General features: G+C 48.3%; 4 protein-coding genes across 4 annotated transcripts, besides 1 other annotated feature; 3 read left to right on the plus strand and 1 right to left on the minus strand.

The window, feature by feature from the left end:
- Positions 1-16,371: part of a sequence feature (contig 1.26 403..389371(1)) that runs on past both edges of the window.
- On the plus strand, positions 20-1,233 carry ANIA_01645 (uncharacterized protein; the record flags this gene model as incomplete). Its single annotated transcript, XM_654157.1, has 3 exons — positions 20-503; positions 535-658; positions 870-1,233. 3 exons carry the CDS (start codon positions 20-22, stop codon positions 1,231-1,233), a joined length of 972 nt encoding a protein of 323 aa, XP_659249.1.
- On the plus strand, positions 5,821-9,968 carry ANIA_01646 (uncharacterized protein; the record flags this gene model as incomplete). Its single annotated transcript, XM_654158.1, has 7 exons — positions 5,821-5,865; positions 5,963-6,217; positions 6,334-6,643; positions 6,775-6,795; positions 6,859-6,882; positions 7,228-9,888; positions 9,922-9,968. The coding sequence occupies 7 exons, from the start codon at positions 5,821-5,823 to the stop codon at positions 9,966-9,968; spliced, it is 3,363 nt and encodes a 1,120-aa protein (XP_659250.1).
- Positions 11,348-12,689, plus strand: ANIA_01647 (uncharacterized protein; the record flags this gene model as incomplete). Its single annotated transcript, XM_654159.1, has 7 exons — positions 11,348-11,495; positions 11,567-11,742; positions 11,808-11,981; positions 12,049-12,172; positions 12,223-12,371; positions 12,429-12,534; positions 12,601-12,689. 7 exons carry the CDS (start codon positions 11,348-11,350, stop codon positions 12,687-12,689), a joined length of 966 nt encoding a protein of 321 aa, XP_659251.1.
- ANIA_01648 (uncharacterized protein) lies at positions 13,969-15,698 on the minus strand (the record flags this gene model as incomplete). The annotated part of the gene is made up of 6 exons (XM_654160.1): positions 13,969-14,249; positions 14,281-14,452; positions 14,718-14,806; positions 14,846-15,010; positions 15,079-15,569; positions 15,643-15,698. The coding sequence occupies 6 exons, from the start codon at positions 15,696-15,698 to the stop codon at positions 13,969-13,971; spliced, it is 1,254 nt and encodes a 417-aa protein (XP_659252.1).

Genomic DNA, 16,371 nt, shown 5'->3' on the forward strand with positions numbered 1-16,371 from the left:
TGCCTGCCTCTCTGATCCCATGTATTTCAATCCAGTTCTCTTTGGTTTACCAGCCATCGGCATAATCGGACACGCCAAATATGCCTGCGCCGGCTCCGACTCTTGCCTCGACGCAGATGGTGGTAGCCCTCACGCAAACTTTGCGATATGTTGCACAGACCGCGCTTCCGGCGCAGGATATATCGGCAATACGAAGTACGATTACATATGCGAGGCCTATGCGACGCGCAATGGATTGCCAACAATGAGCGCTAAGAGTGCTGCTGAGTGCGCTAGGAGATGCGACGAAGATGACAAATGTGTATCAGGCACTTGGTGGAGTTCTAATGAATCTTGCTACAGAAAATCCACGAGTTCCAGTCCTCAAAGTAATGTGTGGAGCCGCGAGTATGTCCTGTTAGTCGAATCTGGCAAAGATAGTGGGCCTGAGCCAGGGCCAGGGCCAGATTGCCAGCAGCAGGTTGTGGATGCAATTCGCACCGAGAGAGAGACATGTTCGAGCAGTACAGCTGAACTCAGAGAATAACATCTTAGAGATATCGGCTATTGTGAATGATAAGAACGAAAAGATGAAAGACCAGATATGCGAGATGCTCACAAGACCAAAAAGAGACTGGAGCCTTTTGCCAGTTGATATGAAACATGTCGACGAGGTCAGGTCTGTGCTTTCTCGTCGGAGGGCAAATTATGGCCTCCGCGGACAGCTTGGGTGAGATTAGGGTTTGAATATGGAGAATAATGGTTCCTCCACCGATGAAAAGACGATGAGGCTGAGATCTCGAGCATTGCGTTCTCCCCTGATGGGAAACAGCTCCTAGCCGCTGATGCTTATACCGGCAAAATATTTCTTCTTGATGTATCAACGCCAGAAAAATAGTTGAATTTGCTGGTCATGCATCAGATACTGACAGTGTTGCCTTTGCACCCGATGGTAACAGATTTGCTTCTGGATCTGCAGACGAGTCTGTCCGGTTCTGGGATATCAAAACACAAAGCTCAAAGGAATTGAAGGGGCATACAGACAAGGTATCATCGGTTGCATTCTCCTCTAACGGCAAATACCTTGCTTCTGAGATATCCAATAGTATGATTCGAATCTGGGATGGAGAAACTGGACAATACCTGCGGCAGATCACAGGACACACCGGCGCGGTTAGGGCAGTGGCCTTCCTGCAGCACGGCAATGACAACATTCTCGCATCTGCATCGAACGATAGGTCAATTAAGATGTAGGGATGCTGTGACAGCAAGCCTTCATCGAGGACTCAAGCGTCACACAAATACAATAGTCGGTCATGCGTTTTCTGCAGACAGCAGACAAATCGCTTCAGCGTCATACGATAGAAACGTCCAAATCTGGGCGCTCACGAGAGACATCATCGTTCACTCAGCAACCAGCAATGTCAAGCTGTGGCATTTTCACCAACTGGACTGCATTGGCTGCGGGATACGCTAATGGTTCGATCAGGGTATGGGTTAAGGTCTAAAGCCGAGCCAGAAGGCTGGTCTTTGGCAATGAAAATGGTTGCAGAGAGTGGAACACCTGACTTTGGATATTCAACCATATCATATCTGATTTGATACTCTAGAATGATAGTTTTTGGATGAGACTTTTCTTTCCCAAGACATTTGGTGTTTGAAAATTTTTAAACCCCGGCAACAGTTCACAAAAAGCAATATCAACCCATAGCTCTTGCATGTACGCAGTGGTCTTCTTCATGCTTAGAACTTTGATAAATCACCAGATAGGCACCTATACCATCCAAGAAGGAAAATACGGAGTCTTCTTCCTGCCTGATGCGGACGTTGCTGTTCTAAAACAGTAAACTGGGTAAGCAAAGTAGCTCACTCGATAATTGTTTCTAACCCACGCTTGAAAGCGGCTGCTGTAAATTCATTGGTCTTCTTACGTTGCTTCATTGCTTTTTAATTGGGCTTGCATGTTAAGGCATGTTTTTAGCATGTATCCGATGGTGTGCCTTTGACAAGGCTTCAGCTCTGCCTCGGGAAGTTCTGTCACTGTGACTTCGAATACGAGGTCGCTAGTCAAACATGCAGCCACACGGGCGGGCATATTTTAGAGATACTCGTGGATTAAAACTGATGGATGTTATATTGCTCTGGCTCTGTGACACTTGGGTGTTCGTGACAGGTTCCAAATATTTACTTAGCAGCGTGTCAGATGGATTCCTGCGCCGATTCCCGCACTAATGATATGAGCCCTCGACAGACTGAACAATATACCTATTCTTACGAGAGTCTTAAATTGAAGTGTGTCATATTGCTGCTTGTTGTTTTGCCGTGGAACCTGGTTTTCTACTGTGTTCCGTTTCTATCAGCACGTCCTCTTCAGCTCGCAACGAATCTATAGGATGGTCATTACCAAAAGAACTTAGCACCTCTCAGGGAGATATGAAAAAGACCTCAGTCATTCTACAAAAGAATCATGGATTAGCAGATCTACTGGCCCTATTTACAGTGAAAATGGAACCTGGAGGGAAATGAATAATGCGGACTTGCATGTCATTAAACGGTCCATCTAGATGCAATTAGCATTATGGGGCATAGCGCTCGGCCTTCCCCGTCCTGGTAGGAACTTGCACAGGCAGTACTTCAGCTCGGCCACCGTATACCTAGTAAATGGTGTTACTACCTCTCAGGGTCGTTTACACGAGTAACAGTCAATCGGGTACCAACGGTGACGGTGGAACCTCAGGTTCGCAGATGTGTCAACTTCTTCGGTTATATGATTATGTCCTGATATAGATGCCAGTGAAAGTTAGAATTGGTCAGTGCTAGATTTGAATTTCCGGCCAAATTGGACTCCTCCATCGTCAGCTTGCAGAGGTGCTCTTCTATCTATCAGCACTGGCGAGGAGACTTGCGCATCCGGTAGTTGGGACTGAGCGGCGCCATATGGCAATGGGATGCATTCAGCCATGAAATGATGGCCAAAAATCGACGTACGGCCAATCATGCTTATGAGACGACGCAGACTGTGGTCCGCCTAGTTTATCTAGACCTGGGAGCAGCTTCATGTATTCACAATTGTAGGCTAAATGAAGCTTGACTGAATGAACATCTGTTCCGCTCTTGGGTATCCTATCCCAGAGTGTAACATACAGTTTGGATGGAGAGTTGCTGTCGATGTATTTATAAGGTGGTTTTCATGTCAATATTGAGGTAGACCAGATGTAGGACAGGATTCACACACTGCGAGCTCATAACCCCCACACCACAGACTTGGGCATCAAAGTTCAACTCTTCAGCGCCCAAGTAGCCAAGGGAATCACATATGGTCACTTAGAATAATCGTATTTGGGTACAGTCTTGGCTATCAGCGTTGTGCTCAAACAACACTCAGTTTTCTGGTCTGTCTCTGTCACAGTGTAATCGCTGTCCAAGGCGCCAGTCATGAATGCGAAGAGTAAACCGAGGAGCAACTACCAATTCAATACTTACCCAAGTACGGCGCCTTTATTACGAGGCTGAGGCGAGACTCAAGTACCGAGATGGGCAAAATGGGAGGGAACGTGAGAAGAAAGCCACAGCCTTGTTCACTGGTTATTTAGCCAAGACCCTGCTTAGGATCTAAAGCGGAGAATCACTCATGGCTAGTTATCTCTCCAGACTCGCTGAAAGCTCCTAGAGCTTCAACAGCCCATATAGCAGTTATGTGCAGCGCCAGGGAGACCAGAGATATAAGGCTGGGGCTTCTGGTATGGCCAACCACATCCAGTAATAAAGACTGTTTACCATCATGATGAGTAAATACTGCACATTTGATGATATTGCTGTTCAACAAAAGACAATGCAGATGTGGGCTAGGCTTAAAGTTCTAGCTGATATCACCTTTTGTTTCTAACCTGCACTTTGTGCCTTCCACGATATGAGCCCTCTTTTTTTCATTATTCCCATTAATTTCAGGGCGTCCAGTGGGATTACAACTATGCTTCCATGTTTCCTTGTATTGGAGAATTCATTCATTACAAGGCTGATTGCTTACCCGTGTGCGCTGGCAATATTAGAGTCCAGTGTCTGCCAGACTGCCAACCTTCAACCGCTCGCAGTTCAACTTTCCAATGAGTTTCAACGAGGCCCCAACTTAGATCCTAGTGTCCGACTGATTCATCCACTATCATAGCCAGCAAATGATAAGTGGCCATACAATCCCGTTTTGGGTTGAAATCACATGCTTCCAGATCTTGCTGAGATACCGCGGTGCTTCACCAGAAGAGATGACCAAGGTTCTGTTCCATAGCGTCTCATCCCAAAGTGCATTGACAATAACCCGGTCCCCGGCTTTTCGTGGCAAGGCTATTGATTAACCGAGAGAATGCTTACGTTATTCATAGAAAGGTTTTGAATTCGGAAGTCCACGCACCTCAGTAAGTGGCGGGGTTCTACATCGCCTACGTGACTTCACTAGCTGAAATGGAATATAAAGAAGGGGCCACTGTATTTGGGTGTCTTATTCACTGGTTCAAGCTTCCAATTGGTGTAGCTTTTTGACCTATATATATCCCAGAAATACGCTTTAGTTCGCGAGTTAGCCATAATAATCATCAACTCTAAATTTGCCGCGAGTAAGCTCCACCTTCAGCGCTGTGAAGGGGCATCGCAGTCGTTTATGTACGCCCGCCAGGCTGAGCGGTTGGGTCTCGGCTATTCCCAATATAGCGAGCCACCGACGTGCACTCGGTAATCAGCCAATGTGTATTGGAAGACTTGGAGGAAGTTGTGGTATGTGCAGTCGAATATTCATCCCAGATATCCAGAGTTGTGCGCTGAACGATGGCAGGATTGGGACGGTAGCCGCGAGCCATTGAAAATGTCGTATATATCCAAGACAGCAGCCAGGCTGGAAAGATCTCAAGCCCGCACATGGTGCAATCCTGTGTTCTTGCAGCCGTTTAGCGGTCACCAGCGCGTTGCTGGTCTCGTGGTGGTTGCAGCCCATTGCGGACGTCAAAACCCGAAATCCATACTCCCTCAGGCGTATAATATCCGTATCCACAGCGACAGGTCCAGTGCCGCCAATCTACCCCAGCTTGCTCGATCGGACCACAATTATGTGTGCAGTTTGGGGTTGGAGCTGGGGCCTTGGAGACGTTGGAGGCCTCGGGGACCCAGGAGGGGAGCGGTCGCCAGACTGCATGAAGGCGTTAATCATCAGCTTGGTAAAGCCGAATTATCGAATAGCCAAAGACGCTCATCGAGCAAGACTTACTGTCATTGTGAAATTGATGCTTGGTTGAAAGAGAAAAGTAGGTAGGAATAGATGGAGAAGTAAGAACGGTTCTCCGCATTTTCTGGAATATGTCTATTTCCACCCACCCGAGCCGCACTCGATACTATGCGTGTCATGAAACGGGCTAATGGAGCGTCATGCGATAACTGACGTGTATGGGTGCCAGGGCCTGAATGAGGGCGGGGATAATGATTGGAGAACGAAAGGATCCTCGTTGAGAGGGTTGCAAAGAGCGTCAGCCTGCCTGATTGGTTTCTGGAAACGATTCAGGCCTCAATGCATATGAACATCTAAGTCGTACTGGCAGTGCGTCAATCTCTTTGAAAGTGCCCAAGCAGGGCAATATAGCCCCAGGAGTTCGTCTGAGGCTGAACTACAGATGGAGAGCCAAAAAAGTATTTAAGCGGTATTCGGTGAGGTCTTGTATGACAGCCATAGAAGTTTTCCTGCCGGTAGCCTTTCTCAGTATCACCGATTTCAGTAGAATTACTTTTTATTTTGAACAATACTGCGTGGGAGGTGGGACGACAGATCTAACGTGCCCTAGCCTGGAATAACTCCGCACCAAAATGGCGTCCGAAGCTAACCAGAGGTGCTGGAATGAGGCAATCGAGGTAGGCATCTCACGAATTGTGCCCCCAACTGAATAAGAGACAACTGGATAAAGTGACCGATAACTGATTCAAAGCCATGGACGCAAATGGCGTATAGTCCTTCTTAAAAGAGTCGGCCAAGGATCCTGGCAAACGCCGTCTTGTTCGCGATTCTCACGCCTGCACACCGGACAATCTCGTGATGACGGTGCAGCATCAGCTGACAAGTCGGATGACTGTTGGGACGTGGAATGCAAGGCTGCGCCGATTTATCGATGTAATGACTCCCTACTGTGCCGCTGTTGATGCCATTGTTCAACATGAGCCGCATAATACTGCCCTGGTCTGGGGCTCGATAAGAGTTATCATTCAGGTGAGTCGATAGCGCTACGCTATCAGCGCTACGCTATCATTCTGTTTTGTTCTTTGCTCCCTGTCTCGCAGCACTCTCGTTTTGGTTTGTTTGCGGACTTGATGTGAAATTTCTAGGTCATCGTCGCGCAGCAAGAGACTTCCGAAGAGATCAACGACGCCTTCGAATTTATAAAATATCAGATCGATAATTACCACAAATATCTCGATCTGTTCCCAGACGAGCTTTTCGAGGTCACAAAGCTGATTTATACCCGCACTTTTGAGTATATCTTGCGAGTATGTGCGTGGGTGGAGCTTCGTCCAGCTGCTCGATTCCTGAGAGCGGCCTTCAGCTCCTTCCGACAGAGACTCACAAAAATTCGTCATTCGATCAGGGAATGGGAACGCATCCAACGGCAGATTTATGAGGTTGCATTAGAGACACGTAAGCACGCGCCTTGTTGGTGCCAAACCAGCCAATTGACATGTGCAGAGAACCGTGAGACAACACGACGTATGTCACCTGACTGATTGCAACCCCGCCATTTTGTGAGTATTTCTGCTTAGATGCCATAGAGAATAGGGAGAGCCAGGCAGGTGAGTCTAATAGAGTGCTAACGCTCCATGTCCGGACCGAAACCTGACCCATATATGTTTCAGTAATGGAGCGAGCCACGAAAAAAGGTACGGGCTCTACGGCCACTAACCGATCTCAGTAAGCGAGCGTGGCTGACAATGAAACGCTTTCTCTTTATTCAAGAGCATGAGCTGCTGAGAATCCACCGCTGGCTCGATGCGCCACCGGCAATAGTGGCGGACGTTCCGGAATGGCATGAAGGGACCTGTAGCTGGATCTTGCAACATGAAACGTTTCGGCAGTGGGAACAGAATCCCGGAGGAGGATGTTTGTGGATCCATGGCAAACCAGGTAAAAAGCACTCTTTTCTTGGTGCGAAACCACGTACGAACTTGAGGCATTACATATAGGGTGCGGAAAGTCAGTCATGGCAAAATACCTAGCCTCAACAGTAAACGATCAGTACGTCTTCATCCACTTTTTCCGCAACCATGGGGACTCGCGATTGGGGCTGGCGTCCAACTTCGCTTTGTCTCTGATCTCCAAGGCCCTGGGAATGGCCGATATTATCGATAACCCGGGGGCTGAAAACGTAATAGCCGGTATCACTCCGCTTATGAACATGCCATCGAGTAAATGCCAACTGCAGCAGCTCTTGTCAATCCTGGATCAGTTGCTAGACCTGCTGCCTACAGTCACTCTGCTCGTTGATGCACTGGATGAATGTTGCGATATCCAGGGTCCAGGCGGGGATCTCATCTCAGACTTTCTCCGTCGCGCCGGTACGCGGACGGACCGTCGGGTAATCTTGTTCTGTCGCAGTCATCATTATGCCTTCACCGGATCGCTGGGAACCGGCTATGATATAATTATGGATGAAAATGCCATCTCGGGGGACATTCGCGCCTTCATAACGACGGAAATCGGGAAGGCCGGGCTCGGGTCTCTACGGGAGATGGTCTTGCAGAAAGCCACAAAGGAGAGTCAAGGAATGTTTCTCTGGGCTAGGCTGATGATCCAACATGTCGCAGCAGGGCGTAACCTCAAAGCATGCAGGAGATTGGTTGACGAGTTTCCTCCAGCGCTGTTCCATGTTTACGAGAGAGCACTCGCGCAGTCGGCAGAAAGCTTCAGCGCAGACGACCACGACCTGCGGTATGATGTCCTCCTCTTTCTGCTTGGAGCCCAGGAGAATCCCACAGCTGCCGAGATTTCCACGGCTCTGGCGCTCTCCCCCGACACGCATCAGCTCGACAGTGAATTGAAACTGATCGATGCGGAGACACGGATTGCTCGAGTATGTTGGCCACTGATTGAGTTCACTTCCGATCGCCGGATCCAGTTCATCCACGGGACAGTGAATGAATTCTTGCTCTCAGGCCAGTATCGCCCTCGTCGGCCCCAGGTGGACCATGCTCCCTTCCCGCTCTCTTTGGAAGACTCCCACCAAGCACTGGCACGTCGGACCTTGCAGTGTTTGTCCCAAAAGCCGTATCAGACTTGGCAGCATTCCGCGAGACTGCTCCATAAACACCTCTTACCACAAGAGCTCGAGGCCATGATGGAGACGGACAGCACTGTCAACGAGCCAAATGACTTCTATGAGTATTCTTGCCGTCACTGGCAGGATCACCTTACGCAACTGGCCGAACCAGGCCCCATTATCCTCGAGCTGCTGTCCAAATTCCTCAGGGAAAACGCGTTCGTCGCGTGGTCTGAGGCGATGGCCGATTTGCTGAAATTGAGCACCCCAACTGCTCAGGTCTCTGTGCGCGCGACGCTCCAACAATGGCACTCGGCGAAGCTGAAGCCTATTCTGAGACCTAGTGTTCCCTTGGAAGACTACTTTTTAGTGGCTCACCAAGGGCTGAGAGATGAGCTGGAAAAACGGGCGCGCAGCGCTATACTACCTTATCTCCCATTAGTTCGTCTCGGCGATTTTTACAACGTAGGGGGGGAAACTATTGCGGAGTGGGAGTTAGGGTACAAATTCAAGAAGGAGGTGGTTGCTGGATACGAAACCGTTCTAGGCAAACGCAATCGGTTTACTCTTAGTGCAAGGACAAGTATGTATCAGGAATACCTCTGGAAGATGCAAATGGACGAAGCCAGAGAAGGTCTACAGGACGTCGCAAAGCTGCAACTTGAGTCGGTGGGAACAGAGCTTCCGGACTACTATATCACCCTCTACTATCTGGGTGCGGTCGAGTTCCACCTTACCCTGTTCGAGGCCGCCCGTCAAACACTAGAAACATCTGCCAACGGTCTCAAACGACTCTTAGGTGAGGTCAACTCGAAGGCAATCCAGGCAGAGCTTTTCATTGGATATGCGCTAGAGGCACAGGGGCACTTGGGTTCGGCTGCTACTCTTTACAACGACATCTGGCATAAGTGGACAGCCATTGCCGGCAAAACCAATGGAATTGCCCTGATGACACAAACAGCCCAGGGTTCCGCCTACAGAAAGCAGGGGCAGTTTGATGAGGCGAAAGATTTGCTTGAACGTTCCTGGACGGAGAGGAAGCTCTTGTTTACAATTGGGAATAATGTAACTGTGGATTCGGGCATTCAGCTGGCCATCCTATGGCGGGACTTGGGAGACAATGCAAGCGCCATTGATACCATTGGCGAGGTAGTAACGTCGGGCATATTTCCAGGTGACTTTGAACGTGCTTGTCAGCTTGATCATCTTCGTGCTCTGATAGATTTCGACAGCGGCCGCTACTTGGATGGTAAATGCCGCTTGCTGCGTCGCTTGGGCCAAGCAGGTAACGGCGACCAGCATCACAATAACCGAGAGCTTTTGTGGATCCGTATCACCCTCGCTGATGTTATGCGGAGTCATGGAGAAGGTGACGATACTCTGATATTGTTCTCTGACCTAGTCACGCCGTTGTCGTTGCCAGATGAGCTAGACGATGAGCCCGAACCTCCCCAGCAGCTGGAACTTGCAGAGAAGGCCCTCCGATACTTAAAGTCATACAACCAGGCAGCAGCAACGAAACTCCTCCAAAGTCATGGGCTCAAATGGAGGCGACCCAGAGACTTCTGGATTCTTCAAGGGGGACCGATTGCGGATACCGCACGGATGGCGCCCCCTCGGAATGCGCCAGGTTAGATTCGAGGCATCTTGACTACTCAAACAGTCGGAGATCTAGGAAGCGGGATATACGTCAAAGTTTCGAGCTTTTGATTGCAGGATGGATAGCGCAAATTGAAAGTCGGTGTCAGGACTCCGGGAACTAGGGCTGCCTTCGTTCTCTCGGCTAACCAGCGGTCTCAACCACCTGTTAAGACTATGTGTGTCTATCCAAGTACAAGCCAGGCTTGGAGCTGAATAAACGGTAGCAGCTTTTGTTGGTGGTTTGCACTTTTCTGCTGTCACCATGCGTAAGACAACGAACGCGGTCTGTCTCTGCAAGTCAGAGGGCAGCGGCCACACCTTGATCCCAGAGCCTTTTCTGGCTCGCTTATCCACGCGGCTTTGGGCAGCAAGTGGCGACTAATCTACGTAGTCAGCTGCTATAGGTGACAGAAGAGCGTGGACGCGCTGTCTCATAAGCGAGGCAGCCAATCATCACCTCGTGCTCTGTAATCCAACAACTCATCGCCAACCAGAGCCTTATTTCTTGTCTTGAATGTTCCGCATCACATTCCAGGTGACTACCTTCTGCTAAGTACTGTCCATCTCCTCGAAGGGTAACCATTTATGCTATCATAGAGCTCTAAAAAGGTTTATTCTCTCGTACACCCGTCTGTCAATGGTACCGTTAGTATGGCAACGGAAGGAACGCCCTTACTTGGGGCGCCCACCCAACAAGCAACGAAATATGAAATTAAACGAGTCGTGTCCGCGTGCGCACCAATGTAAGCTAAGGAGACAGATTGCTCTCAATGAAGCTGGTTAATTGACTGCCATAGGCTGCTCTTGACGTCGGCTGATAGCGCTTTCATACTCGCGTCTTTTCCAACGTTAGGTAGTCAGCCAAAATCCCAAATAAACGCCGCAAAGAACGAACAATAACATCAATAGGCTCACAGTTCGGGCACCTGGATGACGTTCCCTGGGGGATGATTGCCTACCAAGTCGGCGTTATATTCGGACAGTCAGTCGTGAGTATTGCTTTTTTTATGCTCACATGCTGAATTGACCTAACGGACGCCCATACTGACCTGTTACTAACAGTATAGCCGCCTTTCGGATCAACATGGACGCAAGCAAATTATGCTCCTGGCGCATTTTCTTTATATCATAGGCATTGGTTGTCAGTGGTTGGTCAATCGCTGCTCCTGTCCTTTACTGCTTGCGTTCTGACCCTTTCACCAGCCTGGCGCCAGATTTTTGGTTCATAGTTGCGGCTCGATCAATTGCAGGGCTAGGTACAGCAGGCATGCCCTTGATGCTCAATACTATCTTGAACGGTAAATATCTCCTTTTTTCTCAACGTCTCTACTTCTACTGATGTACTTGCACAGATATATGCAGTGAAAAGACCAGGTCGGCGTGGCACGGCATCAACCCCTTAGGTCAACTTTTGGGTGCCGTTGGCGGAGGGTACATTGTGGACCACTATGGTTGGCAGGTGTAGGGCCACTCCACGCTCCTGTTTTGCGCAATATGCTAATTCCGTAACAGTGCCTTTAAAGTTGAATTCGTTTGGGCAGTACTGTCCTTTGGAGTTGTCTGGTGGTACTTGCCACTTAGAAGGCTCGACGGCTTGTGGGTGCAGTGCAATTCTCGAGCAGCCCTTATACTTGCACTCAGTCTTATATCCTTGGTCTTTTGTCTAGACAATGATCTCGCAGGAGTTGTGGTGCCTCTGATTTCATTCATCGCTTTTTCCCTCGCTTTTTGGTGGCTCGAAAGATGTGCTACTACTCCTCTTCTACCGTGGAAAAGCTTGCGGGATAAGCCTATGGCATATGTCGTCGGCCTGGCACCTATAACAGCTTTTATAGATATGTCAGTACGTACCACACCAACTTGATCGTTCACGCAAATATGCTGATGTATCTGGCTGTTCCGCTACAGATCCTGAGCCTTTTGCCGTACTATGCGCAGGTATCCAACATGCGCGCTATAATGGCCATCGGCGGGCTAGGTATGATATTCACGGCCGGAGAAATTCTAGGCCATTTGCTATGCTCGTCTATCCAGCGCGACCGACACGTCTTTATCAGTTCCCGGGCGCTCTCGTTTTTAAGTGTTGGTGCTCTATTGATCAACCAGGGTATTCCTCTCCATTGTCAACTCTGTATGTCTTCAGTAATAGCTGACCATACGAGACTGGGTGAAACTGGTGGGCTTGGTTTTGGCAGGCTTCAGCTCTGGGCTCGCAAACGGTACCTCTATGACAATGATTATGCGGTACACAGGCCGCAAAGGAGTAAAGCAAGGTAAGACAGGACCGCCAAGAGCATCAACTACATATTAATACCATAAAAAGATCGATGTATCTTGTACGGCGTATATCATCTGGTTATTGCCATCGGAAATCTGCTTGCGCAATCTATGATTATATGGCTACTTCAGCGTCTCATAGAACGCAATATCCGATCAAGCCTACATCGTGAACTTCCGGACGACATCGACAAGGTCGGTTCAATGATCCTATTATAGTTTCATCGGCATATGTTGACTATGAATTCTCAGATTGTCAAGCACTGTCTGGAAAGCTTTGAGTATGCTGGCACACTTCCCGCCTGGCTTAGTCGTCGGGTGCGTGCGTCGTTCCTGGAAGCTATAAAAACATGCTTCGGTAAGTCTCCCTCCGCTGGTATACTAGGTAGTCTAGCCTACAGAATTGACGCTGTATATCTATTAGGATATATGTTAGTTATTTCAGCCGCAGGGGCCATTGTTTCGTTCCGCTACGGTTCCAGGTATCCTAAGACAGCAAGCGAAACACGCTGAGCTTGCGCATTCTCTCTTTTACTACCGGGGGTGACTGACCGTTTGACGTAAGTCTTTGACACTAGCATATGATTCCTATTACTTCTTTGCGACTAACTCAACCCAGTGGGAGGGTTTGTTTCATGTATAATTCCTGCTTACCTTATCTTGGTCTGGCTTCTCTCCGCTATGTTTACCACTTCGGTCAAAGCAACATGTTGTTAGGGAAATGATTATCTATTCGGCAACAGCGCTTGGAATAAAGCATCTTGGTTATCTCTACTCTAAGGACCATGAGCAGGTCACTGCATATCGGACAGATATACCTTACCGCTTCCAGTTGGGGGTCTTCGTGTATCGGCTGGTAAGGGATCATTCTGTCTCGGGTCTAGCTCTAATTGCCGGGTGCTCATTACCTCAAGCCTATTCTAGGTTTGCTCGAACTAAAACAGCCGAACATAATCGAAATGTATATCATTCCAGCGCTATATCCAATGCTTGGCTATGGCACGTTAGTGATAGTGCCCCTGTTCCGCAAGCAACTCAGCATGTCCCCTGGCCCCGACAACTTTCCAGCCCGGAAGACAGAGATGTAGTCCACGCCTTTCACAGTAGAGGTACTATCGAGGTGGATACTAGCATTACGGGGGCGTCTCTGCTCTGGAGAGTTGGGCGGCTCTAACCTAAAATACCTTTGCTTTCCTCTCCCACAGGGTTTCTTCTAAAATTCCTCTTCCTCTATTTTCATATAGCTAATCAACTTTAACTCATCTATTACCTACAGCTCAGTGCGTATATAGACCACAGTCTTCAGATGACTGATGCGGCCCCAGTGATTTGTAGCGGATGGGTGCCATGACTCTCGGCCTCATTATTGCCAGGGTTCGTACTCAGTACTCGGGTCATTAGAGAGATTTAAACCAGCATACTACCTGGGCAAATGCGATGGCTGTCGTTAATAGCAGATCACAGCATCCAGCTTGTTGGAAACTCCGCGATGAACAGAAGATACTATTTGTACTCCAATAACATGACTTGTATCCAGAAACTGTAACTAAACCCTTCGCATTTGCGTGACAACATTGGAAAACCCCCTGGGAAAAACCAATTTCAAGGGAAACATAAATCTTTTACAAGGGATGGTACAGTATCAATAAAGAAGAAAAAATGTGGGGAGACAGGGGAAAACCGCAAAATGAAGAAAATAAGCCGAGCCAAAAGGTTTAACCGGATTCCAATGTTCAGGAGATCGATGTCAGGTCAAGCCCTGAATTAAAGCCATTAAACCCATATCCTCACCTTAGGAGCGCAGAATCCCCAGAGCCGCCTCCAAATTCTCCATCTCCCGCTTCAAGATATCGCGTCGTCGTTCTGATTCTGCATCTTCGCCAGCGACTATCTCCAGCTCCTCAGTACCCAGACTCATCACTAAATCTGAACTGAAAATCCGGAGCGGACCGTCATCTGTTTCTAGGAGGAAGTATTGTTTCACTTGCTGACAGACTATATCAACGAATCGCTTGCGAGCCACCTCATAGTAGCTTATCAGAGTGTCAAGGGATATCCTCGCACACCTGCTGCCTGTTATCCTTGTCAATAGTAGAACACTGACGGAGCGATTTGACAGGTATATAAGCTTCTTTGTCCGTAGATGAGACTGCTAGCGCTTCAAGAGACTTGCACATGCGCTCATTACGTTTCTCCTGGAGATTTTGCGTTGAAGTAGTGGTTGAAGGTAGATGGTCTGCCTCCGCGCTCGATGGCCAACAAAAACCGGGCGTGATCTATTGCCTGATGATAGGTATTACACAGTCTGTGGACAAGCAATCCTTCCCGCAGTTGATCTCGGACCTGCTGCTCTGGATAAAGTTTGGTGAGAAGCTGGTAGATGTAATCGTGCACCAAGGCAAGGGCCTTGCTCGTATGGGAGAAAACAAGTGGCTCCTTTTCTCTGACTGATCCTTAAATATCGTAGCAAGGATGGCGCTGCTAAACTGGACAACTGGTGAGAACCCCTCTGGAAACCAGTCTAGTTAGAAGTGCACTTACAGTTCCAAGTTCCGGCCCCCGAATAGACTCGAAAACCTCCTCAATCAGGCTCATGATGGGCCCCTTGAGAGGCTTGGGACAAAAATAGTCTTCGGTTCGAATAATATTATTCAGTTCCGGATACTCACTTAGAGGAACTTTGGAAGGAAAACTGTCAGTGCTGGACCCGTATGAAGCCTCACCATCATCATCCCAGGTAGCCCCGAAATGTTGCTTGTGACCTCTCTTCCAAAAAGTATCGGAGAAAACTTCGTTCAGCTTAACCACTTTCGTGATCAGTTTCAAGTTTGGCTCTGCTTGATTAAACATATTGTCTCCCGCATAATATCCGTTCAATGCAGATTGAGTTATGGTTGAAAACGAGCAGCCAATTTTCCCAGACACTGTCTCTGAGCATTGGAATCATCTCTGGCCGGTCCCATGATTTCCAACTCAAGCCTGCGCTTGCGTAGGCGCCCTTCAATCTCCAATTTGACAGGACTAAGCTCTTTGCGGGAGATAAGCGTCAGCAGCTCTCGTAGTCTAGTTTGTAGAGCGGTAATGCCGCAACGATCAGGGATGCTAGACCAAGGACGAGCAGCAAAGAATGCTCTTTCGTCAGCAAGACGGGCAGGCAGTGTTGAATTGTGGTCGTCTGCACTGCGGTTCTTGACAACATGATATCCTAGCTTGAGAACATTACGTCTTCCCAAAAGCAAATCCATTGCTACATCCTGGGTGGCTTTCTCGGTGGCAAAGTCTGGTTTTGTCAAGACTCCCATTGTTCTGATCCCGCTCGGATCGGCTTCTTCTGCAAGTTTCAGAATCTCCTGGGTTGTAATGTCGACGTTGCAAGGCATAACCGCGAGAATACTGTCAGCTGGTTAGTAGACTAGATCCATTTGCTTTCCTCTTTCCGACTGCGATTTAGCACAGAGGCTCATACCAATCTACTTTGTAAAGGAGTAAGAAAGCTCTCCTCTCATCACTGGCTTTTTTCATGTCTGATACTCAATGATATTGGCTTGCATGATGCGATTGGTTTTCAATATGATATTGTTATTGAAAACCAATGGTACCAAAGTCAGGGTGTAGATATAAACCGTAATCGGAAAGTCGGAGAGCAGAAGCTTCTGCTAAAAGATAGTCTGATGTAACGCGTCTGTTCCTGTGTCCTAGATGCGCACTTTCTCACCATCAGATGCAGATTCTAAGAGCCGGCTGCCAGGGAGGAGGTTATTGATCAAACTAAATATGATTTACATCCCGAATTAGCCCGACGATCTCTGGAGTGGAGGCTATATCAACTTCTGCCATGCCCTGCGCACTGTATACCAGACAGTGCCCAAACGCAAACAAAGCCAGGCCAGCCGCGACTATTGTCAAGTCTTTGAGACGTGCTAGTGGGAATATTCTCAATCTCAATCTTGTTGAAGCTGTTGTCGAACAAAGGGGCGAATTTGGTAAAGATCATGGTATCGTCTAGGACTTTTCATTCCTACAGCAGTCTTTCTGCTTGCGATGGAGACGAGGATGTTCTCCCTCTTTCCTCTGAATGTAGTCTTATCACCTTCTGTAGTTTGCGATAACAGCATATGCTTGTCTAACTACCTCTTCCTTTCATGCCAGATGTATTCATTATGCATAAAAGGGATAATGGCACATCATCTTTCAA

Source organism: Aspergillus nidulans, chromosome VII, assembly GCF_000011425.1.
Source record: "Aspergillus nidulans FGSC A4 chromosome VII".
NCBI classification, from domain to species: domain Eukaryota; kingdom Fungi; phylum Ascomycota; class Eurotiomycetes; order Eurotiales; family Aspergillaceae; genus Aspergillus; species Aspergillus nidulans.